This window comes from Microtus pennsylvanicus, chromosome 6, assembly GCF_037038515.1.
Source record: "Microtus pennsylvanicus isolate mMicPen1 chromosome 6, mMicPen1.hap1, whole genome shotgun sequence".
Lineage (NCBI taxonomy): Eukaryota > Metazoa > Chordata > Mammalia > Rodentia > Cricetidae > Microtus > Microtus pennsylvanicus.
This window is the reverse complement of record NC_134584.1, coordinates 38306877-38332993: the sequence shown is the minus strand read 5'-3', so window position 1 is coordinate 38332993 and position 26117 is coordinate 38306877. Positions and strand designations below refer to the sequence as shown.

General features: G+C 44.9%; 1 protein-coding gene across 1 annotated transcript in view; it reads left to right on the top strand.

The window, feature by feature from the left end:
* LOC142851897 (chondroitin sulfate proteoglycan 4-like) overlaps positions 1-20901 on the top strand; it is a 56096-nt gene extending 35195 nt beyond the window's left edge. The window contains exons 8-10 of the mRNA XM_075976048.1: positions 4637-4806; positions 16254-16437; positions 17992-20901. Of these exons, the coding sequence (XP_075832163.1) occupies positions 4637-4806; positions 16254-16437; positions 17992-20033 (2396 nt within the window). The 3' untranslated portion in view covers positions 20034-20901. The remainder of the gene's footprint in view (positions 1-4636; positions 4807-16253; positions 16438-17991) is intronic.
* The last annotated feature ends 5216 nt before the right edge of the window (positions 20902-26117 follow it).

Below are 26117 nucleotides of genomic sequence, written 5' to 3'. Positions count from 1 at the left end.
CAAGGGGTGGAGTGAGCCCTCCTGCTTCCAAAGCTGACTTCAAGGAAAATGACACTTGTCCGCTATTATTCTTACAATAACTACTGGATGTCTTGTTAGTTGATATTGTGATGGTGGCCATGCTGAGGGCTAAACTAGGCAGCCCTCTGCCACCGAGCGGCATCCCAGACCCTTCAGTGTTCATTTTTAGGTTCTACGCTTCCTCAGCTTTTAAGTTTGTGGAAAGAACCTTTGCAAACGCAGCAAGGGATATGTCACCTAGGATTCTTCTATTAGAAAACAACATTTTTTCCATGCTCTGCGAATTTTCTGTCCGAGTAAGTCTGGAACTCTACAAGTCCCCCCTCCCCCAAGGCAATTAGGGAGTCATTGAGTGTTTTAAAAAACTAATAATCGGCTACATCTCAGTGATCGGAAAAACATGGTAATCTATTTTTAAAACTCCAAAGCTAGGGTAATTGTGGCTGCTGCAAAAGATTAAGTACCTTTCATCTAGCTCAGCATCGTCTGGTTTAATAATTAATGACAGCCGTATTAGCGGAAAGACAGAGACACTAGCTTCGACACTTCTGAGTCTCTGGTGAATGTTTTACCGAATCACTGTAGCCGGAAAAAATATATTAAAGCGGCCAAGTTCCTTTTTGACCTTCGGAAGATCATATAAAACTTACAGGTTTTACAGCCTTCTGTGCATTCTTGGCCACAGTCCTGGTAACTGTTTCTTTTTCCAGCAAGTCTTACATCAACCACAGCCCAGCCCGTGTGTGTCTCAGATCTCCCTGCTGGAACTCAGATGTTGGCCTCACTTTCCCAAGCCCTCCCTGCCCTGTTAGCTCAGTTGATATTCTTAGTCGCCTGCGTCTCCACCCTGCCTTGTTTCCTGCTCCAGCTCATGGCTAGGAGGAAGGAGGAAGAATCTTCGTATCCATTCCTCTTGAGTGGCAGGGATGTGTGATGGAATCTCCTAGCTGTGGTACCCCTAGTCCTAGAGTTCAGGTGGACCTTCTGGCTCCCCTGTTTCGTACTGTGATAGCTTTCCCAAGTAGCAGGGGCCACCAGCTGTATATTAGAGTTACCTAGGATGACCACGATCCCTGTGGTTTTGTCACCTTGTCCCCTTTCTAGGGATCCACCTAACCTTGCTCTGCAGGGCTTCTTCAGCAGTGCCCTGAGGGCTCTTTGTCCCGGCTGCTGTGAGAGGCTGTAAGGTGATGATCGACTCCACGTTCTGTATCTTCCTTGAGAGTTCCCATCCTCAGCTTGCTATGCCATGTCCCTTGAAGGGCAAAGAGGCACACGGCATCTTGCCCCGCCTATGATGTAAGATATCCTATGCCAGCTATTACAGAACCTTGAGATCAAAACTTCCATATTCCCAAATCCCAGGGGCAAGTCTGTTGTTTTGTAGAAGCATGGTTTATTTTAGGGCTGTTGCAGGAGTAAAAATCTATTCCTATTATAGGCTGGACGTTCAGCTGCTGCTGATACTTAGATTTTTAATTACCGCATTGGGTTATTATAAAAAATTTAAGTGAAATGGTATATATGGAACACAGCTTTTGAACATCCCCATTGGCAGGTGAAAGACATGAGGCTCAGGAGGTCTCAGAGTCACATAGCTGACAGAAGTCAAGCCCTACAGGCAGCGCAGCAATTCTGCTCCCAGATCTAGAGCTTGTACTCAGCAGCTCCTCTCCTGTATGTGTGGGGCAGCATCCCAGGGTGTCTTCTGTAGAAATGTCAGTTCCCTGGGAGAGGGACATCGGGGTAGATGTTCATTTTGTTTCCCAAGCATACTGATATATTGACACATGCACGAGAGAGAGAGAGAGAGAGAGAGAGAGAGAGAGAGAGAGAGAGAGAGAGAGAGAGAGAGAGGATACACAACAAGTTAATAGCCACAACAATGTAGCAATGTTCGATGTTTTAATCTCCTTGGTTGGTGAAGTATTGCAACCTGACCTAAATTAGTAACAACTCCCCCAAAAGGAAATTAAATTAAACCTTTAAGAAATTTAATTCACATCTGGTCCACACCATACCATTTGAATTTCCTTTGTAGTTCATCAGACTTGGAAGTTTCTGTGCTGGCTCCTGTGTACACTCAGCCCTGGCTTGATACTTATACAAAACAAGTATTCATTAGAGTACATAGGACGTGAATGCTTTCAGACTCACTATCACGTCTATGCTTTGCCAAATCTGCATGTCAGTTTTCGTTGTTTGTTTGTTTTTTGCTTTGGTTTTAATTTTTAGAGACAGGATTTCTCTATGTCACTTTGGCTGTCTGAAACTCACTCGGTAGACCAGACTGGTCTTGAACTCACAGAGATCTACCTGCTTCTGCCTCCTGAGTGCTAGGATTAAAGGCATTTACTACCATCACCCAGAAAAATCAGTTTTTAACAGTTACTCTAAATAAAATATTTTTTGTGAACTTAGTAAAATAGGTATGTGTGTATAACATGAATATATATACATATATACATGTATATATATACAAACACATATGTATATATGGGAGGTATTCATGTAGATTTAATTGACATGTGTTCTGTTGCCTTCTCTGTGATTTATTCTCCAAGAAAAGGTTTTGTAAGAGTTTTTCGCATTGAATTCTACCACAGATTTTGTTTGTTTAACTTTAGTAGTGGCATGTTGGAATATACTGTGGCCTTAGGCTGTAGATTTTTTTCGTTTACTTGGCTCCTTTTCAAGGAATGTTGGTCTCTGGTGTTGGAGGGATTAACCCGGAAAGTTTTGCGGTCATGCTGTAGAGGCATGCTTCTGTAGGTTCAGAGTCAAGCTGTTCACCAACAAAGGATCATTTTCCTGAATCCTGTGCCTCAGCCTCTTGTCATGAAAGAGAGGAAATGACATCAGTAACCCATCTGTCCCTCGTAGGAGGAACTGAAAGAAAGAAGAAGGGATTCGTAGTGTATGCTGAAGGGTTTACCATTCTACTGTGTAGATGTCACATTTTCTTTCTAAAAACATCTTAAATTACATTTGTGTGTGTGTGTGTGTGTGTGTGCCACACACAATAGAGTGCGTGTGGTGGATATCAAAGCTCACTCTCTCCTTACACTATGTGGGTTCTAGGGATTAAATTTTGGTCCTCTTGCTTGGCAGCAAGCACTCTTCTCCCCGAGACATCTCTTTGCCCCCAGGTTTTTTGTATCTGTTATCTGATATATGCACTCAGGTGGACATCCTTATTTGACTATGGTAAGTAGCCACCTGCTGTAGAGGGAGGCTCGACAATTTCATATCCTTTGGCTGGGAAAAAAAAATCCGGCATATTTTAAAGAGTCCCTTTTTTACTTCCTGTCCCCTAAAGATCACCTGGGAAGTAAAGGAAGAACTGGGTTATCAAACAGGGTCACTTATAAGAAGACTAATTAAGGTGGGGAGGGGGTGTTCCAAAGCTGGGGACAGGGGAAGTTGGATATTGAGGTGGTCAGGGGCTATACATAATACACGTAAGAGGAAACTTGACAGGTATCGGAGGAGAGCCCCAGTTATGACTTTGATCACGGGCACAGAAACAATGCACTCAGCGTGCCGGTGTGACCACTAACCCTGATTGACACTCTGGAAGCCAGAAAGCGGCTGAGCAGGCATGAGAAGGACGTCTGAGAACTGAGCAGCACACGGGACGTCGTGCAGCAGCTGAACTTGTGTGAGAGGTCCTGAGCTTGAGGCAGAACCCTGTTTCTGAGGCTGGGTTCCACGGGATCACCCCCTTCACCCCAAGAGCCTCGTGTTCATTCAGAGGCTCAGGTGTTTTGAATGAGAACTCAGAATGGTCCTTGAGATTTTGGAAGTTATCCAGACCCAGAGCTGCCTTTTCCATGGAACTATCAAATGTCTAATGTGGTTAAATATCAAATATGGTGGCCCTTCCTGTTCAAGACTACAAAGGCTAAGGAAGGAAAACAAAATGGATGCCGTGTAGGAGGCTTAGTTATTAGTGGATAAGTATTTTATTTTTATATGGTTATGTATTATAATAAATAGTTATTATTTACTAATATTATCGATAAATTCAAAAGCAGTTTACAAAGGACCTACTCTGAGGGCTGCTTGGCAGAGGATGCATGCTAAAGCTCTTTTGGAGAGGTTAGGAGGGATGAGGGAGGATTCTGTCCCAGAAGATAGCTTTGAAACCTTCAGCCCTTCCATACCACAATAATGGTCCTTCCACATCCAGAACCCTGCCATTCATGCGGCCTTTGGTACAAGCCTGGGATGTTCTTCGTGCTTGCTTACAAGGCAGCCCCCACCCTCTTAGGAACCACAGTCTCTTGGGTTCCCAGCAGCACACAATCAGATCCTTCTTTACATACCCAGGGCTGAGCCACCGAAGTCTTGGCAGGGACTCTTTGCTCGAGGGAATCAAATAGATGCCAGACCATGATAGGAGGAGAAGCTCTGAGGAGCTGGTTTTTCCTGGGGTTTAAAGGCAATTCATGCCCCTGAGAAGATGTCCCAGGGATCACTAGCCCTCCCATTGGCCAGTTTGGGCCATTCATAGCGGTGCACTCTCCCGGCAGTTCTCAGAAGTCTAAAGAGATCATGTGAGGAGCTGACCGCCTTTGTGTGCTTTGTACTTATGTGAAGATTTGAACCTTAGGTTCTACGAAGCCACTTTCGTCTCAGGCCCTGAGAGCTGTGACCAACGATGACAAGGCGAGAAACAGAACCATAACGTTTACAGTTGTCAGCTCCCCTAGGTTTGGGAGGCTGCTGAAGATGAACTCTGACAACCGCACAGAGGACGTTTCCATCTTTACCCAACGTCTCGTGAGTACTGACAGCCACATGGTGACTCTGAGATGGGCTGCGGGGCTGAACAGGGAGCACCGATCACTTGTTCTCATCCTGCTAAACCAACTAGATGTGGCCATGGCCCAGGCAACCCTTCGTTTTATTTAAAATAGGATTCTTTGTAGGAAGTGTAGCATGAGACACAGTGGTCAGAAAATACTGTGCTAATTTACACTCTGAAAGTAACAATGAAAAAAAAACTACTTGGGGCTGGGGAGATGGCTCAGCAGTTAAAAGCAAGTACTGCTCTTGAGGAAGACCCATGTTCAAGTCTCACTGTCAGGTGGTTCACAACATTTTGTTACTCCAGCTCCAAGAGATCCAACTTCCTCTCTTTTGGGCTCTGCATGTATGTGTACTCACATGCACTGTATACACACACACACTCACACACACACACGTGCACACACACACAATTAGAAATAAACAATCAAATAGCTAGGCCGTCGTGGTACACACTTTTAATCCCAGTGCTCAGGAGGCAGAGTCAGGTGGATCTCTGTGAGTTTGAGGTCAGCTTGATCTACAAAGCAAGTTCCAGAATAGCTATGGCCACACAATGAAACCCTATCTCAAAAATAAACTAACTAACTAACTAACTAAATCTTTTTTTGAGGGGGGTCCTTTAAGATGAAATCCAAAGTATACATGTATTTATATTTAATATGACACTATATTTTATCTAATATTTTATAATCGTGTGTGTATATAATTTGTATCCAGGATGTTTCGAGCATCACTGGTACTCTGTTACCAGACCTGTGGCTTACATATCTTCTTATTGAAATGAATAAGCACTAAAAAATTTTCTTGCCTCCCAGCCAGGAATTGAGTGGACGAGACATGTTTGTTCGTGTGTTATTTCATTGTCCAAAAGTGACATACCCAAATGTAATTCTTTAGGCGTTCCTTAGGTTTGTCATCCGTCACCCTCTTTCAGTCCTGAAATACTAGCTCTGACGATTTATTTGGCTGCAGATTTGTGCTACTAATAATTTTTTTTTAATCTCAAATCAAGTGGAGCCCATAACCTTTGAGCGCTTTCTGGATGGTGTGACGAGATCAGACTTGGCGTAGGCTTTTCAGTTGTCTTTGTCTGTGTGTATTGGGGGGAGTGAATCATGAGGCTAGCGTGAGCTTCCAGTGTGACTGAAAAGAAGTCTAGTGTCTGTGCTTTGCAGATTTCTCCGGGCACAGAACAAAAACTTAGAATGAAAACCCCATTGTGTGGGGGAATTAAGATGAGCCCAGAAGCACCAAAACATGCCCAGGGCCAGTTGGCCTTCTGAATACTAACAAGAATGATATTATTCCTATAAGAGTATATTGGCTCCAGCCCCAGTTCTTTTAGAAAATGACTGTGGTCATTTTAAGTATTATTTCCAACAGCTTTTGATTGCAAATACTTGGGATTTTAGATTAAGACTGATATGATCTAGGTGTCAGTGGATTTATAGCTGAATTAAGTAGCTTTTGCTGCAATGACAAGAAACCCTCAAGTCCCAGTGGTTTTATGATAACAAGACCTTTCTTCTCACTTGCATCGCATGGAGGCTGTGGATCGGCTGCCGTCTGCTTTCCTTGTCTTCTTTGTTTCAGGATCTAGCTAATGGAACAGCCCCCACTTGCTCTAAACATGACGTTGATGGCAGCAAAGGGCAGCGTGATGTTGGAACCTGGAATAACTTTGCAGCTTGTGCTCTAGAATGTGACTGTGTTCACCTTTCATTAGTCAAAGAAGGCCTATTGATAGCAGAGCCAGGGCTCTGGATTCTAGGTCGGGCTCCAGCACACTAGCCATGGCTTTCCCCGGGTGGAATAAGTGTGAATAAGACAGCAATAGATGTAGAGTGCATAGCATGCTCCCCACACTTCATGTAGGTTCATGGAGGTGGACAGCATTCTTAAACCATCAGGAGAGACACACGCTAGAAATAGTGTACTACTTATACATCCTAGGGATGCCTGGCACACCCAGAGGCCATATATATACAAAGTCAGAAGTACACAGAGAAAGAGAACTCAAGGGCCAATGCCTCTGTTGGATCCAGTGTTGTCCAAGAACCTTTTCCAAGGGACGGTTGGGTGTGTGACTTTAAATCAGACAGGTAGTTATTCCAGGATACCACACTGGATTTAGAGGTGGTCAGGTGACCTACCTGCATGGGCCAGGTGGGGTGTGAGGATCAGTGAGGTCAGTCCACAGGCTACATTAACCACCCCATAGGGAGGTGATCACCCCAGAGCAGTTACTGGATGGACCACACTGGAGAATTTGAATGAGGAGAGCTGCAAACTGGCGTCATGATGACTGAGAAAGTTCGGCTGGTATTCAAGTGGATGGGGAGGTGACCGGACATCCTAAGAGTTGCAAAAGCTAATTAGATGGTGGCTAAGGCGGATGCTTAGCTTTCTGTTCTTGGATATGTGAAAAGTCCCTTTCTGCTCCTCATGTTTAAAAGGCGAGCTTCCCAGGGGGAGGCGATTTTCTGCTACACTGGAACTGGCTGGTGTTTGCCCTAATGTGCTGGAGTCATTTGATGAATGGAAATGAGGTCATCAGAGGAGAGTGACATTTGCTTCACCTCTGACCCACTTATTATTTCCTTTAGGTTCCTGGTGTTCTCTACTACATTTCCCTCGGGGATGGTGAGAGGAGAGAACTAAGAAAATAGAAGAGGTTTCATGCAGGGACCAAGCTTTCCACCCTTGGCCAGAGCACAGGCTGGAGGAACAAAGAAGCAAGAGGATGAGGACCCCCAAGGCCTCTCCCATGACATTTAGAGCAGGAGAATGTGGTGGGGGGAGAGGGCAGTGGAGAACTGTTGCAGACAAGTTTAGGGGCTAGCAGGGCTACCTGTGCTTGTCACTTCAAAGGCCTGGTCCCCCTTTCCTCCTTAGCCATCATAAGGAGAGTCAATAAAGTGGTTTCTAAAGGAGAAGAGAATACAGAGAAAACTGTGGAAGGATAAAAACCAAAATATGATCTCTGGTTCTTTCAGGGTCCTAGGTTATTTTGACGTTACAGCATGCATCTTGTTTTCTGAAACACACATGCACGCATGCACACACGTGCACACACACAGGCTTTCTGATGCTGTGACACAATGAGAAGACTCACCTTCGAGGAGAACTGGTTTTCTTTGGCTCTTGGTTGCTGAGGCTTCTGTCCATTATCAGGTGCCACTTGCTTCAAGGCATCTGTGTGTGGCAAAACACCCTGGTATGGAGCAGAAGGCAGAGAAATGCTCACTTCCTGGGGGTCAGGAAGCAAAGAAAGAGAGGAAAGGATAGGGGGGCAAAGGATGCAAAATCACTTTTAAGGGCACATCTCATCACCTGACTTACCCTTAATGGTCTCTCTATCTCTTCAAGGTTCTACCCCTACTCCCAAGAGCACCAAAGCCAGGGAACAAAAACTTTAACGCACAGGTCTTTGGGGGACATTTCATATCCAAACTATAGTGTATGCTTTTATGAAAGCAAGATCAAAAAACAATAAAATGTTAAATGTGTATCAAGACAGAAAGAAGCATCACCCATTATTCCAGCAAATGGTCACTAACCTGAATGTCATCTCCCTAACCCTGGGATGCCAGCATTAGGACCAGAGTTCAAATCCCTAGCACCCACATAAAAAAAGCTGTGTGTATAACTGAATGTTCTTGTAACCCCAGCATTGAGAGGGTAGAGCCAGTGACTTCTGGGAGGTCATTGTCAGCAAGCCTAGGCAAATGGCAAGCTTTGGTTCAGCGAGAGACCTGTCTGAAGGCAATAAGGTGGAAAGTGAGAGAGGAAGCCATGGGACATCCTCCTCTGACCTATGCATGCACAAACATGGATTAAAGCATGTGCACACTCATGTGTCTGCAACACACACACACACACACACACACACACTCACACATACACGAATGCACACACGCCACACACCACACACACACATTAAACAAAACTGAAAGCATTCTAATCCTGGTTAGTTTATATGTTCAGAAATGAACATTGTCTTGTGACTTGAGAGATGAAAGAAATTCACCTTCCTGCTTTGCCCCTCCCTCAAACTGCTTCCTTTTCCACATGCACTGGCTAGGCTTTGGCTCAGCCTGAAGTTACAGCTGCTATCAAATGGTACGCTGGTCAGTTCCCAGACATTGTATACTACCTCACTCGGGTTTATCACCTCACAGCTTTAGAATAAATGGTGGCGACAGGCTGTGGGGGTGGAAGAGAGGACAGAGAGCATTTCTCTTGGCCTGGGGTCTGCTCAGTGGGTACAGCAATCCTTGCCTCGGGCTCTGTGTTCCGTGGAGTGAGAAGCTGTCCTCCAAAGTCTTCCATGAAGACCCTGATTGCACATATGTGAGTTCACCAGGCCTCTTCAATGTGGTGGGATTAAAAAAAATAGTATTCAATGATTTCAATTATATAAAAAGTTAGAGCTGTTTTGCCCTGTGTAACATACCAAGTGGCTAATTACGACTAGATTTCCTCGACCAGCTTTTCTACTCAAGTTCTAGCCAAGTGACCTGCCAAGTGTTCAATAGGAACATTGTAGGCAGTTGATGGCTGAGCGCTCTCTCACCCCTTTCACTGAAAATCAATTTGTCCTTGGCTCTCTACCTGCCAGGGGTGTGTGGTGGAGGTTAAAGGGCCTGCATCATTTGCATCTAAGACACGGAGTTCCTTTGCTTGTGATGGATAAACAGAAATAACCATTTTTAATCAGTGCTCATGGGGAAAAAAAACAGCTTATAAAAAATCTTGACTGCATTATGCTTAATATAGTTTGGCAAAATAACTGCAAGGAAATATTTGTGATGTCATTACCCAACATTATTTTCTTAGCCCGGAATAAGGTCATGATTTTTTGATCCATGTCATGTCAACCTACTGAGATAAGCAAGTGGCCGCCTTGTTTTCCAGTGTCAAATCCTACGTGGGTAAAGCCAACCCACACAAGCTTTTAGTGAAAATCACGTGTCCTAAAGAATTAAACATAGGCATCCACAGAGAAGAAAACCGTCAGACTGAAATTGCATGAAAGCTCTCTTACAAATTTCGAGAGGATCCTGTCCCTTTCCAAGAAGGCATGAACAAAGTAAGCCCCAACTTCCACAAAGCATGCTGATGGCGTCCAAGTTGAGCTCTTGGCTAATTGAGTGATTTTCATTCCACTGCTTGTTGGGATAATTTAGAGTCATTAAAACAGCAAAGTGTTCTGGCTTTGAGGTTTATGACAGCCGGCCTCTTTTCTTTTCCACAAAGCCAGTAATTGCATCTCAGCTATTGTGCCGTTGTGGGCAGGGTGCCATCTGTGTTGAGCAGTGCTGCTTCGGCAGCGTAGACAACAGTGTTCCAGGACGACATTTAGACGATCACAAAGCCATTCTGGGTTGTTAATTTTGTCCAATTGCTCTTTCTTCCGAAATCTGGACGTCTTGCTTTCATAATATATACTTTGGAGAATTATAGACGCATTTCCCAAAAGCTGGAAATTAATTTATTATAATTTATTGGAGAGTAGAATCAGCTTAAAGTCTCATTAGGCTTTTGTCGTAGTAGGGAGCGATCAGCATTCTATCATCCGTGCTCCTGCCTTCCCCATCCTGTGTCTCCTGAGCTCACTGCTTCAGGGGCATCCAGTCTCACTTGTCATTGTCATTTTCCATCAGCATTTTTCTTTCAGCAATTTTGTTTTGCATTATCCTTCGCTGAATTATGTGGAGAGTGTTTTTCATATGTGGTGTTTATTGTACTGTCACTTAGTCACCAATTCATTGTTCAAACAAAACTGACTGACAGATCTTGGCTCAATGGCTTTGAGTTGTCAAAATCACTCTGTTAAAATGACTGCCTCTTTATATAAAAAGGCAGACAGCACTCACTCCCATTTTAGTGAGGGTGGCTCATTCTGTCTGCTTGTACTCAGTTCCCATGCCCCCACAGGGTGGCTTTGCTGGTCAGTTTTTGTCAACTTGACACGAAAAACTAACACCTAAAAAGAGGGAAGCTCTGTGGAGAAAATGCCTCCATAACATCGGGCTGTAGACAGGCTATAGACATTTTCTTGATTGGTAATTGATACAGGATGGATGACCGAGCCACTGTGGGTGGTGTCACTCTTGGGCAGGTGGTCTAGGGTTGTATGCAAGCTGAGAAACCTTGGGAAGCAAGCCAGTCAGAAGTTAAGTAGAAGTTAGCTGTCTTCCTCTGCAGCACACCATCTTATCCTTTGAGGCAGGGTTTCTCACTGAACCTGGGCTCACCAGTTGTCTAAACTAACTGGTCAGCATCTGAGATCTGCATGCCTCTGCCCCCACAACACTGGGGTTACAAACACTCCTCACCATTCCCAGCTTTTTGTGTGGATGCTGTGGGGGTCTGAGCTCAGATCCACATGCTGAACAAGCACTTTTTAGCCACTGAACCGTCACCCCAGCCCCAGTACTTCCTTTCTTTATAATTCATGATACACGCAAGCTGTAGGATAAGCTATTTCTCAGAATCACTGCCCATCAAGACAAGTTCTGGTCAGTAGTTATAGCCTTAACCAGGCCAGACTATGAAGTGGCATTCGGTTGTTCTGGTCATATTTTTCAACTGACTCTCCTCATCACTGGGCTTTTGGAGTTTCAGAACATATTTTATGAATTTCTTTGTAGCCGATATTCTCAGTGTTCCACACCGTGAATGCAACCCTTAGATCGTGGAAGCAGCATGGACTCGAGTTGCCTAGAAGTAGGCACAAAACGAGGCTTCCTCACTCACTACTGTTTACACTTTCAGATCCCAGGCTGTCAAATGGACATAAAAAGCCTCTTGGAGCTAAACAAAACTAAATGAACTTACACAAAGAGCCTTGTGGAGTGCCTGCAATCTGTAGAACTCTAATAAAAGTTAGGTATGTTCTGTGTTGCTAAATCCACGTATGCATAAGGACTATTCTGAGTTGCCTTATTTCTATCTATACAAAGTTGTAAGCACATATACTTCACAATTAAATGTTACAAAGCAGTTTCAAAAGTAGATTATGTGTTCATTAAACACGTTTTGAACAAATAGTTCTAAAAGAGCAACTGGAAATGAGCTTCCAAATGTGCTCTAGGAAATCTTTACCTTGTGAGACATGAGATGGGACTTTCCAACTGTTTGATATTTTACTGTAATCCAGTATGAGAAATAAGTGTAGCCTTTCACTCAAAACAGATCCCAATAAAGAATTTGATTAGTGAGAACTAGACTGTTCTCTGGAAGGTCCTAGAAATACCCAGGATCTGGCATTTCGACCACTGAAATAGTAACTCACTGATAAGATGAAATACATATCTACAAGTAAGGTATTCTACATTTCAATATACAAATACAGAGAACTGAAAACTGGTACTGCATACATTGGATTTAGGTCTGACCAATCCAAGTTCCTAAATCCATTAAGTGGCATCCATTTTTATATTGTTATTTCTTTTTTTTTTCCCATGGCAGAAAAAGAGCTGAAATTCAGGCAGTTGGGGGCAAAGAAACCCCAGGAAAGGCCTGAGAGAGCTCACATGTACAAATCAGGCAGACCGGGCTTTGGTCCCAGCTCTGCTATCAGCTAGCCTTAGATAGTCGTTACTTGTCTTGTTGCTGTGCTGACAAAATGCCTGACCAAAAAGCATCTTAAGAAAAGGGGGATTTATTTGGACTTAGGGTTCCTGGGGAAACAATCCATCATGATGAGGAAGTCACGATGTACGGTCAGGAAGCAGAGAGAAATCAACGCTGGTGCCCAGAGTGCTGCTTCCTTTTTCTGTACCCCAGCTCAGGAAATGGTGCCACCAACATTACGGTGGGCCTCCCACCTCAGTTACCCCAATCTAGAAAATCCCTGTCAGACACTCCAGAGATTTATCACTGTGGTGATTCTAAAGGCTATCAAATTGCAATTGAGGTTAACTATCACACTGTAAATTGGGGAAGAGGGGAAGGCAGAGTCCTCCAGATGTTCGTCTTTCTAACATTTTCATCTGTAAACTCTAGCCCATCACAGAAAGCCCAGTGAGGCCTCTGGCCTTCTGAGAACAAATCTCCCTCCCTAGCATTTGATTATTCTTGGAGGTTATATAGAAATCAAGGATATAAGATAAAAATTTGATCACAGAAATCAAAGTATGCTTTACTATCTTCCTTCAAATAAAAGCCACCTGTGAAGAGTCCTAAGATTTGGAACCAATGTTGGAGGAAGGAGTCATTTTCTTCAGTGGTGTAGCCAGTAGTAAGTTGCCCATGTTCCCGTAAGCAACCTCCAATCCATGCTCGTGCAAACAGCCTTAAACCCAGTGGGTCTCCCTCTCTCTCTGACACACACACACACACACACACACACACACACACACACGCCATCTCTCAAAGTAGGAGGGAGGGAGATTTGTTGAGAAATGAACGAGTTCCCTGGGAGTAGAAGAGAGGACAATATGGGACTATATATATTGTATATATATATATATATATATTATTGTGTGTGTATAAAATTGTCAGAAAATGAATAGAAATATTTTTGAAAGATTTGGAAGTATATACACCTATCCACAGGTGACACTGGATTATAGCCTCATTAAAAGTCTCAGAAAGAACAAAGCTGGGGATCATCGAGAGATGGAGATGAGAATTGGGAGGGTGGGGACAGACCAGCACATCAGCACAGGAGATGGCAAGCACTTTCTGTCTTCAGTGTACAGTTGTACAGTTGTACACTGCAGTGTCTTTGTGGTTTGGTTCCTTCATCCTGCCTGTGTTGGTCATCATGAAGGGGAATGTTGCTTCCTTCCTAATCAGACAAAAGTTATGAAATGATTGCAAAAAGCATAAAGAGTTCACATATTCTATTCCTCCATATTCCCAAAACTTTAGCGTTTAAGAAGACTTATGCTCTTTTCACACATTCGTCTTCTGAGCACACATTTCTAAAATTAAGGCAAGTTTCTTATATAGTCACAGCATAATTTTCAGATTTATAAAACTGACATTTGTTACAATGTCAATATGCAATTTACATGGCATTTTAAGCTTTCCCAAATTGTTCCAATAAATGTCCTAAACAGGAAAGGGGAAATTATCCACAATATAAAACACAGCATTTAGTTGTCATGTGTTTTTAGTATCCTTTAATTTGGAGCCATCCCTTAGTTATCAATATAGTGTCTTTTATGACCTTGTCATCAAAATTATTTATGACTTTTATTTAGTGTGTGTGTGTGTGTGACAAGATGTGTGTTTGCATGTCAGAGGACAACTTGTAGGACTTAGTTCTCTCCTTCCACCTGTGGCTCTGGGGATGGAACTCAGGTCATCAGGTTTGGTGGCAAAGTACCCTAATCATATGGGCCATTTTGCTAGCCCAACTTTGCCATGTTTTAAGAGTACAGGACAGCTCTCTGCAGAATGTTCCTCAGTTTGATTATAGTCTGATGTTTTACCTGATTTTTCCTTCTGATCACATTTAGAGTGTGCATCCTGGGTAAGGATTCAGGTTGTGTATCCTGGGTAAGGATTCAGGTTGTGTATCCTGGGTAAGGATTCAGGTTGTGTATCCTGGGTACGGATTCAGGTTGTGTATCCTGGGTAAGGATTCAGGCTGTGTATCCTGGGTAAGGATTCAGGCTGTGTATCCTGGGTACGGATTCAGGCTGTGTATCCTGGGTAAGGATTCAGGCTGTGTATCCTGGGTACGGATTCAGGTTGTGTATCCTGGGTACGGATTCAGGTTGTGTATCCTGGGTACGGATTCAGGTTGTGTATCCTGGACAAGGATTCAGGTTGTGTATCCTGGACAAGGATTCAGGTTGTGTATCCTGGACAAGGATTCAGGTTGTGTATCCTGTGTACGGATTCAGGTTGTGTATCCTGGACAAGGATTCAGGTTGTGTATCCTGGGTAAGGATTCAGGTTGTGTATCCTGGGTAAGGATTCAGGTTGTGTATCCTGGGTAAGGATTCAGGTTGTGTATCCTGGGTAAGGATTCAGGTTGTGTATCCTGGGTAAGGATTCAGGTTGTGTATCCTGGGTACGGATTCAGGTTATGCATCTTGGACAAGGATTCAGTTGTGGATTCTGGGCAGAAATACCAAGGGAGGAGTTGGTTCATCTCAGAGCTTCCTGCCTGATGTTCACCTTGTCCTGAGGTTGGGGGTGCTGCTTATATTCATCATGCCAGGCATCATCTTTCCCTGGGTTTCCAGTTTCTCCACTGTCAGGGAATGATCCTCTCTTGTGACTAGTAAGTGTCCCATAACTATGTATGTATCCTGTTTGTCATCACTCTTTGGTCAACAGTCTTAGCAACCATTTGTTATGGCTGTTAGTTACCAAGTGATAGTTTTCTCGCTTCTCTTTTCCTGCTTGGCTTATTGACTGAGATTCCACGCCACTGGCTTTCTGATGACCCCCTCTGTAAGATGGAAATAGCCTGTCAAATCTCAGTGGATAGGAAATAAAACCCTCCTTCCCTCCTCAACCCTACGGTCCAGGTCATCAGTGGTTTATCCACATAAATATGCCATGCAGTGGTAAATCACAGTTATCCACAGTTGTTCTCAAGGCCACTTTGGTTTTGGTGACAAAATTTCTAGCCTCTGTAAGCATCTTGTTCCCACAGGTTCACCTCACACGGAATCCTGGTTTCAGTCTCTCTTTCTGGGCCTTCTCCCAATACACACACACACACACACACACACACACACACACACACACACACACACGGGGATTTACAGATGAAAACACATCTGTGAGAAATATAAAATGTCGGGTACGGATGTGTAAGGATCTTGACTCAGACAATAAAACTGTGTATGTGTGTGGGTTTCTGTTTGTTGTTTGTTTTGTTGTCTTTGTTTTTGCTTTTTTTTTTTTAAAAAAAACAGACTGTTAGAGAAATTTGGACACTGACTGCATATTTGCTCATGTGAATTAGGGTTTTTTAAGTTTTATGTACAAAAGTGTTTTGCCTACATGCATTTCTATGTGAGGGAGTATTTATAGATGAGATTGTACAATGTCTAGGATTTGATCACAAATAGCTTGTTAGATAGCAAGTGAGCAAAGCCATCCACAAAATAATACTTGTTATATGAGCCAATAATGGCTCGCACTGTCTGTCAAGTAAGGAGGGTTCAGAATACTGTTTCCCTAAGAAAGGCATTCCAGGGTATGACCATCTCAAGTCACAGTGCTTCTTTCTCTTTGATGACTAGATCAGGCTGAAGTAGGATCTCCTACCTGGGAAAAAGACGTGACCATGCTTTTCATTATTTTCCTTTACACTAATACATGGAATAATTTGAGCACGAATACAGTAAGCCCTAAAAAGAGCATGTCTCCCCTGTTAGAATGTGAACCGATCCTTGTATCCCTGAAGCTGGGTGCTAACTGTTCTTCCTTCTCCCCAGGTCAGTGAAGGGCTGATACTGTACCAGCATGTGGACCTGGAGAAGAAAGGGTGGGCTTCAGAAGACGCCTTCACGTTCACGGCCTCCTCCCCTCCTGCGGCCCTGGGTCCAGAGGAGTTCCGAATTACCATTTCATATGAAACAAATGAGCCAGGCAGACAGAGCCGGCTGCTTGCAAATGCAGGTACTACCGCTTTTAATCCAGCTGGCTGAGAAGAAGACCATGGCCACAATTTAAAGCGAGATTTAATTAAATATTGGCCAGGTGGAGGGGCTTTGGCTAGGTTCGTCCCCAGCTTCCTGGGAAAAGGCCCTGAGTCAGGTTTTGCAAGGGCTTAAGAAGGAAAACTCGTAATTTATTGTGTTTCTCATCAGGTCCAATCAGGGGCAAGCATACGTCCTGAAGTATTTCCTACTTACATCCCACCCACATGTGATCAAGCACATCCAGTGCACACGAGTCAAACAAACTTGTTGTTACCTCCCATAAACAACAGCCTCCAGCATTCCAGGAACTCTCTGTCCTTGGGCAAGGGGCTTGCAGATCAGAGGCATATTTGCTTCACGGATCTCTATGGCACAGTAACTAAAACTTAAAATGTAACTTTGGCTCTCACACCACCAAGCTATGGCCAGCCAGTGCTTTGTGTGTTGTAGTAGAGAGAAAATAATCTTTGGATCATACCATGATATCATTCTCTTCAGCAAGACAGACCCAGACAGCCAATGGCAGTTACTCTGCAGGCCCTCACATGTTTCCTGTCATGAGCCAAAACGGTGAGGAGTGAGTTTGGCTGTAAAGAATGGGAGCTTTATCATGCCCGTGACTGAAAGTTGTTGGTAAAAATGAAAATGATGAATGGAAAAGAATTATTAAAAAGCTGTGCCTTTCTCCATAGCAAGAGAAATTCAGCCATTGGTTAGCTTAGGAAATTAATATCTGATAAGCGAGTGTGCAGGTTTTAACACTTGCTTGCCTGCCGGGTTGACTTAATGGATGTTAGCATTCATTTCCCGTCCTTCCCCTCCCCAGCTTCCTCCCGGTGCCCTTCCTCTGCTCAGCCATTTCCTTTCTTTCCTCGGTTTTGTTCCCACCTCTGCCTTCCTGCCACATGTATGCTATCCTCTCCACCTCCCATCTCCCTTCAGATGATCCCTTTTGTACTGTCACGACCTTCAAATGCACATGAACACACTCATGCATACATGCACACATGCATAAATCTTGATTCTTCGAGTAAGAGAAAGCATGCTACGTTTGTCTTTCTGAGTTTCACTTATTTAACCTAACAAAATCATCTCCAATTACATTCATTTTCCCCAAAATGTCATGATTCCTTTCTTCCTTAAGACAGTGTAGGATTCCACTGGACATATGTACCATATCTTCTTTATCGTTGACGTGTTAATGGACATCTAGGCTGATCTTATGTCCTGTCTGAATAATGCAGCAATAAACACAGATGTGCAGGCATCTCTGTGCAAGGCTGACCAAGAGTGCTAGGATTATACACCCAAGAGTGCATCCCTGGGGTATATCATAGTTTCTTTGAGGGACCTCTGTTTGGCTTCCATAGAGATGTGTTTAAGTTTTATTTTTCATATGCCACTTCAGGTGCTCGTACAACCTGTGTGTTTAGAATAATCCACTGAGAGGTGTCCTTGGGAGAGAAAGCTTTGTGGCCTTCATCTGCAATGTCGGATTAAACGTCTCTTTGTTCTTTAACTGTTTCAATAGGCGCCTCTGTCAAGGAGGGAGGTGAAGTCCTCATTGACCCATCTAAGTTAGATGCATCTAACCTCTTACTTCGGCTGCCCCAGCCTCAGCGTTCGTCCCATGAAATCTGGTTCCAGGTTACAGCTCTTCCTTGCCATGGGACCATTATGGTTGGAGAAAGAAACATTACCATGGGAAACCCCTACTTCTCCCAGCGTACAGTTAATGCACTGGGAGTCACATATCTTCACGATGACTCTGAATCATTGGCTGATAATTTTACCTTCGCAGTTTGGCCAAACCCAAAGAGCGTGGCCACCAGCAAGCCGGAGGCTGACTTTCTGGAAGAGATGTTCAACATTACCATCAGCCCTGTGAATGATCAGCCTCCAGAACTGAAGACCAAAGGGCTTCGGTTGAGAGTTCTCCAGGGCAGCAGGTTGGTTGTGGGACCTGAGATCCTAAAAGCAGATGATCTAGACAGTCCTCCGAGTGAAATCCAATACATGATCGTCCGTCATCCCAACAACGGCTTTTTAGCAATGGCTCATGATCTAGATACCACAGCTCACCATTTTACACAGGCTGACATCAATAACGCTCAGGTGTGGTTCATACAAGATGGAAGCCCGTCCTCCGGAGCATTTTACTTTAGTGTGACTGATGGTGAACACCGCCCTCTCTACAAGCTCTTCCACCTGGATGTCATCCCCATCGCCATCACTCTTGTGAACCTCACAGACCTGCTTCTCCCACAAGGCCAGACCACTGTCTCCATCACCAATGCTCACCTCTCTGCAGTGACCAATGGAAGGAGCCTTCAGATCATCTACAGGATGACACAACCCCTCCAAAATGGCCACTTGCTGATCGACGACAAGGTGGTCACCAGCTTTGGCCAGGAGGATTTGGATTCAGAAAGGCTCTCCTACCGCATGACCAATCTCACAGCCTCGGGAGATCGGCTGCAGTTCTCAGTCTTTACAGCGGAGAGCAACTTGACAGAACAGACACTGGGCATCAGAGTGCGGCCTTTATTGCAGGTGACGCGGAACCTGAGAGTGGCCAACAGAACGCCTCATCGGCTGCAGAGAGGGGATCTAGATGCAACCGAGCTAGCTAACAGGACCAATAGTGACCCCACATTTGCAGTGATACAACCTCCTAGTCATGGACGACTTGTCCGAAGAGCAGCTGACAGCCCTGTGGTGGAAGAGATCGCTCGGTTCACCCAGAGAGACGTCAACCGAGGTCAGCTGGTGCTTGAGCCACGTGCTAATCTGACAGGCACTGGTACGCTGAACGACTCCTTCACCTTCTTGCTCAGTGCAGACGGTGTGCAGCCAGCAACAGGTTATCTGGCCTTTACTATAGTGCCGCCAGACCCCTTACCATTACAGACGTTTACACCGGATATGCCTTTATTCATCACTGCAGAGAGCTTCGTGGCCTCAGTTTTCTCTCAGAAAAAACTTATGACTTCCATTTTAACACAGACAGAAACCCCAGGGAATCTGACCCAGAGCAAATGGCAGGGGAAGGATACCTGGGGACAGCCCAATGGCAAAGAACCAAATGTGGATGGCAAGGTCTCCCCCACCAAGGTCATCTGGCCACAGGCTGCCACCAAGGTTGTTTCTGAAGGAGTCATAGGACCCCAAGATAGCAGTTACCCTCCGGTGGTCATCATACCCCTGGCTGCTGTGTTCCTTCTCCTGATGGTGTCTGTGGTGGCCCTGTGTGTCTGGCTGCTGAGCCAAAAGGAGGAAAAGGCTAACCCTCTTATCCAGCCCAAGACCAACCTCGAATCCCCATCCCCCAGCTGCAGAGTGGAGGGGAGTAGAGCCGTTCCCACCGTCAAGGTCACTCCCCTGATAAGAAGTTCCAGCAGCCTAGCTACCAGTCTGTTCCTGCCCCCTGAGTGTGCTCAGAAGGCCTCCTTGGGGACTGAGCCTGTAGAGAAATGTACTCCCTGGGAGGCATGGCTGAACCTGGATCCTGACATGGCCAAACTCTGTCGACAAACCAACCCAGCGCTGAAACACAACCAGTACTGGGTATAAATGGGAACCCACCCCCTCTCCCACCGCTCTCTCCCACTCCCTTCCTCTCATCCTGTGTCTTCCTCTCCCCCATCTCTCTTCCTGTCTCCCCCATCTCTGTTACCGACTGCTTGCGGTGTACAGGTACGAAGAGTCGGACTGGACTATAATGGTGAACGAATGCTTATTGAATCAAGGAAGGCTGTCCTAACTAAACAAGGCTCAGTCACTCCTGGTGTTCCACAGTGGCCCTTTTTCTGGACCTGGCATTCTCAAGACATACGTTTCTGTTAAGGATTAAGCTCTTCACTAGGGTGCTATTGAGCATTTGGACCCAATGGGAAGCCAAAGCGTTAACTTGGGGCTTGGAGTTAAAGAGGGAGGGTTGGTTGCTCTTCATGGAAGCGTCACTCTCTTGGTGAGTCAGCAGGAAGTGCCCGTCCTGTCTCCACAGACGATGTCATTTGTTACATCAGTGAGTGTGTTTGTGTAATGTTTATGTGTCACCTTTTCCTCTGTGGAGTCGTCTAGGGTTGGCTTCCGCATGCAAGAAATGCCTTGTTCAGGTCGCGGGGCAGTCTGACCTCCTTTGAGGACAGTCATTGAATACACTGTGTTTCAGCAAGAAGCTTTGTCATTCTGATCTGGAAAGTCAAGAAATGTTATTTGAAGCCCTGAGGGGTAGAGAAGAATGTTAAAAACTTTTTAAAAAAGTGATGTCTTACTGTGGTATCCTTCTACAATAAATTGAAATAATTACAAATATGTATTTGAGTTGTCTACTTGCCCCATGGCCAACATTAATTTCTGTAACTATAAAATGAAGCTTTTAGTACTTATTTTAGAATGTCATGAGCTGTAGAATATAGTGCACCCACAAGTGATTTAGGTTGAAGCAGGCAAACGTTTTCTGCAAAGAGTAATGTGGTAAAGATTTTAGGTTTGGGGACCACACATGGTCTCTGCCATTTGTTTTTCTTTTGTTTGTCTTTCTTAAAACATAGTTTGTTTTAAGAAAATGTAAAGAAAAAAATCCTTCGCTCTTAAATTTAGCCCCATAGACTACGTCATTTGCCAGTCTTTGGTTTAGGCAATAGAGGTGTATTGAATTATGACGGTTAGTGAGCCTTCTCGAGGTTAGCATTTCAAAGTGGGCTCTGGAATTCCTCCCATTGTTTTCAAGGCCAGGAGCTCTTTAGTCTTCTACACTTTGTCGTCTCGTCCTCAGGCTCCTTGTGATTGTGAGATGGCAGCCAAAGTGTCCAGCAGAGTGAACATATTCAAGGCACAATCACACAACATACGGCTTCTTGTTAGACTCATTTTATTTATTATTTATCTTACCATAAGGAGTGTTCTCCCCATTTTACTCGCTTTTATGTCTCAATGTCTAAACTAGGCAACATCCTTCCTAGCCTCCCGCCAACCACCAGCAGAGGGAATGGGAATCTCATGACGTCTCCTGAAGTCACTGATCTGCCCACTGTGGATTTAGAGAAAGATAAAGAAATCACTATTAGGGAGACAGCAATAGGAACTATTAAAATATTCTTCAGGTATTGTAATCCTTAAGAAACCAAGGTACTGGTTTTTTAAATAGGCACCTGCCACGTTTTTACGTTTAATTTTTTTCTTAAAGCTGGAGCTCATGTTTCAGTGATAAGACTATCACCAGTTTTAGGACAAAAGTCCTGGGTCCGGGAGTCCCAACAGACAGAGCTGAGCCACTTGTTCCAGTACATCAGCTAAAGAGGGAAACAAAGCTGGGGAGGTGGGGGGATGGCACGTGCCTGCAGTCCCAGCATTTGGGAGGTCGAGGCAGGAGGATCACTGAAGTTTTGAGGCCAACGTAGGCTACTGGCAAATTCCAGGCCAGCTTGTGTAATAATAACAACCAAACAACAACCAAACAAGCAAACAGAAACAAAACCAGATAGCACACAGATGAGGCAGAGAAAGATCTAGTCATCATGGTCACACTGGAAGAGTGGGTTGTTGTGTGAGATTTTGACGGCATTCTGACAATAAAGCTTGCTTTGCATCAGAGGGTAGAGTTAGCCACCTGCTGACCAAAATTAACCATAGAGGTTTTGGAGGACTAAGGACAGATAGAAAGACAGGAAGTAGTAAGGCAGGGCTTAGAGAGGATCTCAGTCCTTTTGGATGGAGTAACAGAAGAGACAGGAGGTCACTGGTTGCTTCTCCACGGCTTCTCTGATCTTTCAGGTTCTTTCTCTGATATCTGACTCCCGATTTTTTATTGATAAAGAATAATTAGATAAATGCATCAACTGACAAAGGGGTTGGGTGATACCCATCTCCAAGTCTGTCTTCGTGGTTTAAACAGAAGAATTGAGGCAGGTGACAAGAAGTCTGTAGTGTTGCTTGAAGTGTGGTCTGGTTGCTCTCTCTTCTGCTTCCACAAGCAGATTCCAGGACAGCCTTAGCGCTTGAGGGACTATCTGGTTCCCACGCGATGTTTGCTGCTGCTGCTGCTGCTGCTGCTGCTGCTGCTGCTGCTGCTGCTGCTGCTGCTGCCGTCCTGGAATGTTGTGTCAGCAGAGGCCTGCTGTTCCCGGAATGCAAGGGGACTGCAGGTTTGAGGCAGCCACTGGAGACTTTGAGGCATCTTCTGAAGGGTCTGGAAATGGACATTGTAAAAAGCTGATCGTATGGTCCCCCAGGCTTTCATCTCTGAGTTCAGTTGCTAGATAGGATTACATACTAAGACCCTGTCTCGAAAATAGATCCTAGACTCTCTTTCTGTGTCTTCAGCCTTGAAGGCGAGAGAGATAGGGAAAGCATTTGGCATTTGGACAGCATCTGAGTGGTCAACATGCCTATGGGCAGAGTTAAGCAGGAATCTGACCCACCCATGGTTTTAAGATAAGGGATAGATGCAAAGTGAAGGAAGTGGGGACATGGTGGCATCTTTACTACCTGTGAGCCTGAATGAGGGGCCAGCATTTTTTAGAAAAGTGATTTCTGAGTCCCTGTTACAGAAAGATGGGGCTGTGTGAGGGGAGAGGTGTTCCCGGGGTATTGGACAATGGTTGCTGAGGGGGGTGCTTTTTGTGTTCAGTCAGTAGAGGCCAAGGATGCTGTCACTGCCAAACATCCACCCATTGCCTACCCTAAGCAGAGAATCCTCTGAGTCCAGTCCCAGGTATCAGTTTGCTGAGACTGAGGAATGCCAGGGGAGCCGTCATGAAGCAGCATCTTGTCCACCCAAGGGAGGATTCGTGGACTCATTACTAAGTCTAAGGAAAAAGTATGTTCTGAAAACAGAATGGAGGGGTGAAAACTCCATGGCGTGTTTACAACCCTGACTAATGGCATGCACGGACAGTCTTTTTAAAAAGATACATCAAAACCAAAACCCTACAGCCAAATTATTTCTATTCTTTATTTGTTTAAGGAAAACATCATACCTTTTACTAACAATTGAACACATCCAGAGGACAAAAACCACAGGGTAAAGGTGAGGTCAAAGTGTGCCTAGACCCTGTGAGCCTCCGTTAGACTTCATATGGAAAATGCTTTGGTCTCATCTTCCCTCCCAGCCCAATTTTCAGTGCTCCTTTGGAAACAATTTCCCAGTCTACAGACCAAGCCACAGCATGGCACATTTGGGCACAGAGACAACCACTTATGTCTTGGTTCCATCCTTGCCTTTTATCACTGGCCATGAAAACGAATGTTTCTCTAGCTGTTGTTAGGCTCAGAGCCTGGGCCCTGGCAGTGCTGAGTGGGACTGAGCCACCTGCTCTCAGTAGGCCAATTAAAGACTCAGAGTAATAGGGAAAAAAGGCAGAAAAAGTTGTATCCAGTGTGGCCATATTGGGAAGGGAAACAAGGAGGTCCAGTGACACAACCAGTCCATCTTCTAGGTCCTGACATGGGATACAGGCCTAAACAGAAGCCATGAGCCACCATCCAACATCGACACCACTACTCCCCACCCCCATTGTTTATGGAACCACTCTCTCCTGCAACTGGTCTGATAGGTTGTGAGAACTAAGAAATCTCTGAGAGGGATGCTCCCCTCTGAGAAGAGGATGCTCTCCTCTGGGAGGATGCTCCCCTTTGAGAGGAATACTCCCCTCTGGGAGGGATGCTCCCCTCTGGGAGGGATGCTTCTCTCTTTGACTTATGCCAGGATTTGGCCTTTTCCTTTTCCTAGCACGAGTTTCCTGGGCAAATGTCCAATTGCTGGGGATATGTTGTTTAAAGGGTAGGCGGGCATGAATGTCTCCTTACAATAGCTATCCCTGCCAGGGCTGTTACATTAATACTAGAGAACACTTCTTCACTCTCTTTCCGAAAGTTCTTTCCTCCCATGTTCCCATATTCCTCACTCATAAACTGCCCTAGCATTTTTGTCTTAGGAAGAAGGAAGATGAAGAACCTTTATCCAGGGTTGATTTAGACCTAATTCAGAATTGTTCTTAGCCCCCATCTAACCCAAGCACTTCGAGCCATGAGGCCACATGCAGCACACACAAGGCCGAGGCCCAGGAACATCTGCATGCATTAGGTGGGCTTCTCTCCCCCTTGACCACTCAATGCTTTCTCTTTGTTGGACGAGCCAGATGTCCTCGGCTCACCCAGCCTGTTGGCTGCTGCCTCGCCTGGGCCATAAGCTCTTTGCAGCTAGGCTTGCCAGCCTGGCCAAAGCAGACTCTGCTCCTCAACCCTGCCTGCTAATCCTGCAATTCCAACCACAGTTTGTGTTCCCCTTGGAAAGAGACACAGAGATGCTTAGTGCAATAGCTCACATTCTTGTTCACAGGCATGCCTGCTAGAGCAAGGCTGGTGTGAGATGCAGATGTCAAAGTTCATTGATTAACCAAGTAATTAATACAGGCTTTGGAAAGTTTTTTTCCTTCCCTTCCAGGGGCTCTGGAGCCGTCTGGTTTGCAGATGGAGTCAATTAAAAAGAAACAATGTCTACCATTTGGTGCTGGCTCAAAGAAAGCATAAAATAAAGCGTTTTTTTTGGCAAGGTCTTGTTCAGCATTAAAAATTGAAGTTCTGGGAATGGAAAATCGGTGGAAATGGCTCCCCCCACAGGAAGGTTATAACTGAATAATTTCAGCTCCATCATGACGAGTCTAATACTTCTTTAAAAGCCTGTGGGCAGTAAGTATGCACTGAGGCAATAGCAGAAGAATGGCTGATTTCTGCTTGACAGGAGATTCTGGAATGGGAGGGGACTGGAAGGCTTTTCCTATTTTTTTCTATCTTTTCCTTCTTTTTTAATCTTGCTTCTCCCTCCATACCCCACCTCCATCCCAGCTCAACCTCCCACAAATATCTTTTTCTAACAAGGCCATGATAGATTCTAACCATTAGGCGTCCCCTTCAAACACCCAGATGCCTGTCCTTACAGTATGGCATTAGGCGGGGTTGGAAGGTGCCCTTGTCCCTGGTTCTTCAGGTTTCTGGAGCTGAAATGTGCACATTTGGAGGTGGTGGAAGGTGATGTCATGTATCAGGTTGTAACCCCAAGTTTGGGAGTGGAAAAGGGTGACCCTCCTCCCTGGTCTTTTGGAACTGCTGTGATTAAAGTGGGCTTCAGTTCTGCACAGGAGTTGTGGGGATCATAGTCCCCTCTCTTTATAATGCAGTCCTCAATATAGCATAAGAAAAGGATATTTGTTGACCAAGAAAAAAAAATCACAGGTGAGTTTCTTAAAACATGGACTAGCAGGAAACGTAACCAGCATAGCAGAGTCCGAAGAGATAGTAGAAACCAAGGCATGAGCCTTTGTGTGAGAAACAAGACTAACTGTGGCGGGCTGGACTCCCTTGCCAGAGGACGGGTTTCCTCCCCAGGGTTCTTCATTTTGCTTTCCACATAGCCTGAATGGCCGTTGCCTCTGGTGGCTGGGTGTCATCCTGTGCTATGTATGCCTCTGGATAAGTCAGGGCAAACACAACTGAAGGTCACCAGGCCTTCATTCTGAAGAGGCGGACACTCATTTTCTCAGCCCAGACTTTTGCTTCATTCTTCCTGGACTGTGTTCCCGTGTGTCTGTCAGCGTGGCCAGGAGTGGGGTAGAGTTACTCCTTCCCTCCTTATCGGGACTCTAAGGAGGAGTC